The sequence below is a fragment of the Calidris pugnax genome, unplaced genomic scaffold (assembly GCF_001431845.1).
Source record: "Calidris pugnax isolate Ruff unplaced genomic scaffold, ASM143184v1 scaffold272, whole genome shotgun sequence".
Classification (NCBI taxonomy): domain Eukaryota; kingdom Metazoa; phylum Chordata; class Aves; order Charadriiformes; family Scolopacidae; genus Calidris; species Calidris pugnax.
The window spans coordinates 802843-803601 of record NW_015091016.1 but is presented as its reverse complement, the minus strand read 5'-3'; the positions used below and the strand labels follow the sequence as shown (position 1 = coordinate 803601).

The window sequence follows — 759 nt, the reverse complement described above, 5'->3', positions numbered from 1 at the left end:
CCGCAGTCATGGGGTGTCACCTTGCCCCAGTGCCCCCCCCCCAGCGGTCACCTCTCCGTCGCGGTGCCAGCGGGTGCCGTCGGCGCTGAACTCCAGCAGGATGGTGGGGACCACGGCGTGGGATCCGGGCACCGCCAGCCCTGCCCGGGGACACCCGTGTGTGTCACGGCCACTGCAGCCACCACCTCCACCACTGCCACCTACACCATCACCACCACCACCTCTACCACCACTACTACCACATCCACCACCACGTCTATCACCTCCGCCACAACCACTTCCACCACTGCCATCATCACCACCACCTCCATTGCCACCTCAACCACTGCCACCATCTCCACCATCAGCTCCATAACCACTTCCACCACCTCCATTGCCACCTCCACCACCACCACCACCTCCATTGCCACCTCAACCACTGCCACCATCTCCACCATCAGCTCCATAACCACTTCCACCACCTCCCCCCCACCCACTGCCACCACCTCCCCCACCAGCTCCATAACCCCCTCCACCACCTCCATTGCCACCTCCACCACCACCACCACCTCCATTGCCACCTCAACCACTGCCACCATCTCCACCATCAGCTCCATAACCACTTCCACCACCTCCATTGCCACCTCCACCACCACCACCACCTCCATTGCCACCTCAACCACTGCCACCATCTCCACCATCAGCTCCATAACCACTTCCACCACCTCCATTGCCACCTCCACCACCACCACCACCTCCATTGCCCCCCCCACGACCGCA

General features: G+C 63.0%; 1 protein-coding gene across 1 annotated transcript in view; it reads right to left on the bottom strand.

The window, feature by feature from the left end:
- The window catches only part of SSPO (SCO-spondin), a 54204-nt gene that overhangs the window by 33168 nt on the left and 20277 nt on the right, over nucleotides 1-759 (bottom strand). Inside the window, exons 35-36 of the mRNA XM_014955736.1 lie at nucleotides 549-734; nucleotides 205-461 (exon numbers count right to left, since the gene is read on the bottom strand). Of these exons, the coding sequence (XP_014811222.1) occupies nucleotides 205-461; nucleotides 549-734 (443 nt within the window). The remainder of the gene's footprint in view (nucleotides 1-204; nucleotides 462-548; nucleotides 735-759) is intronic.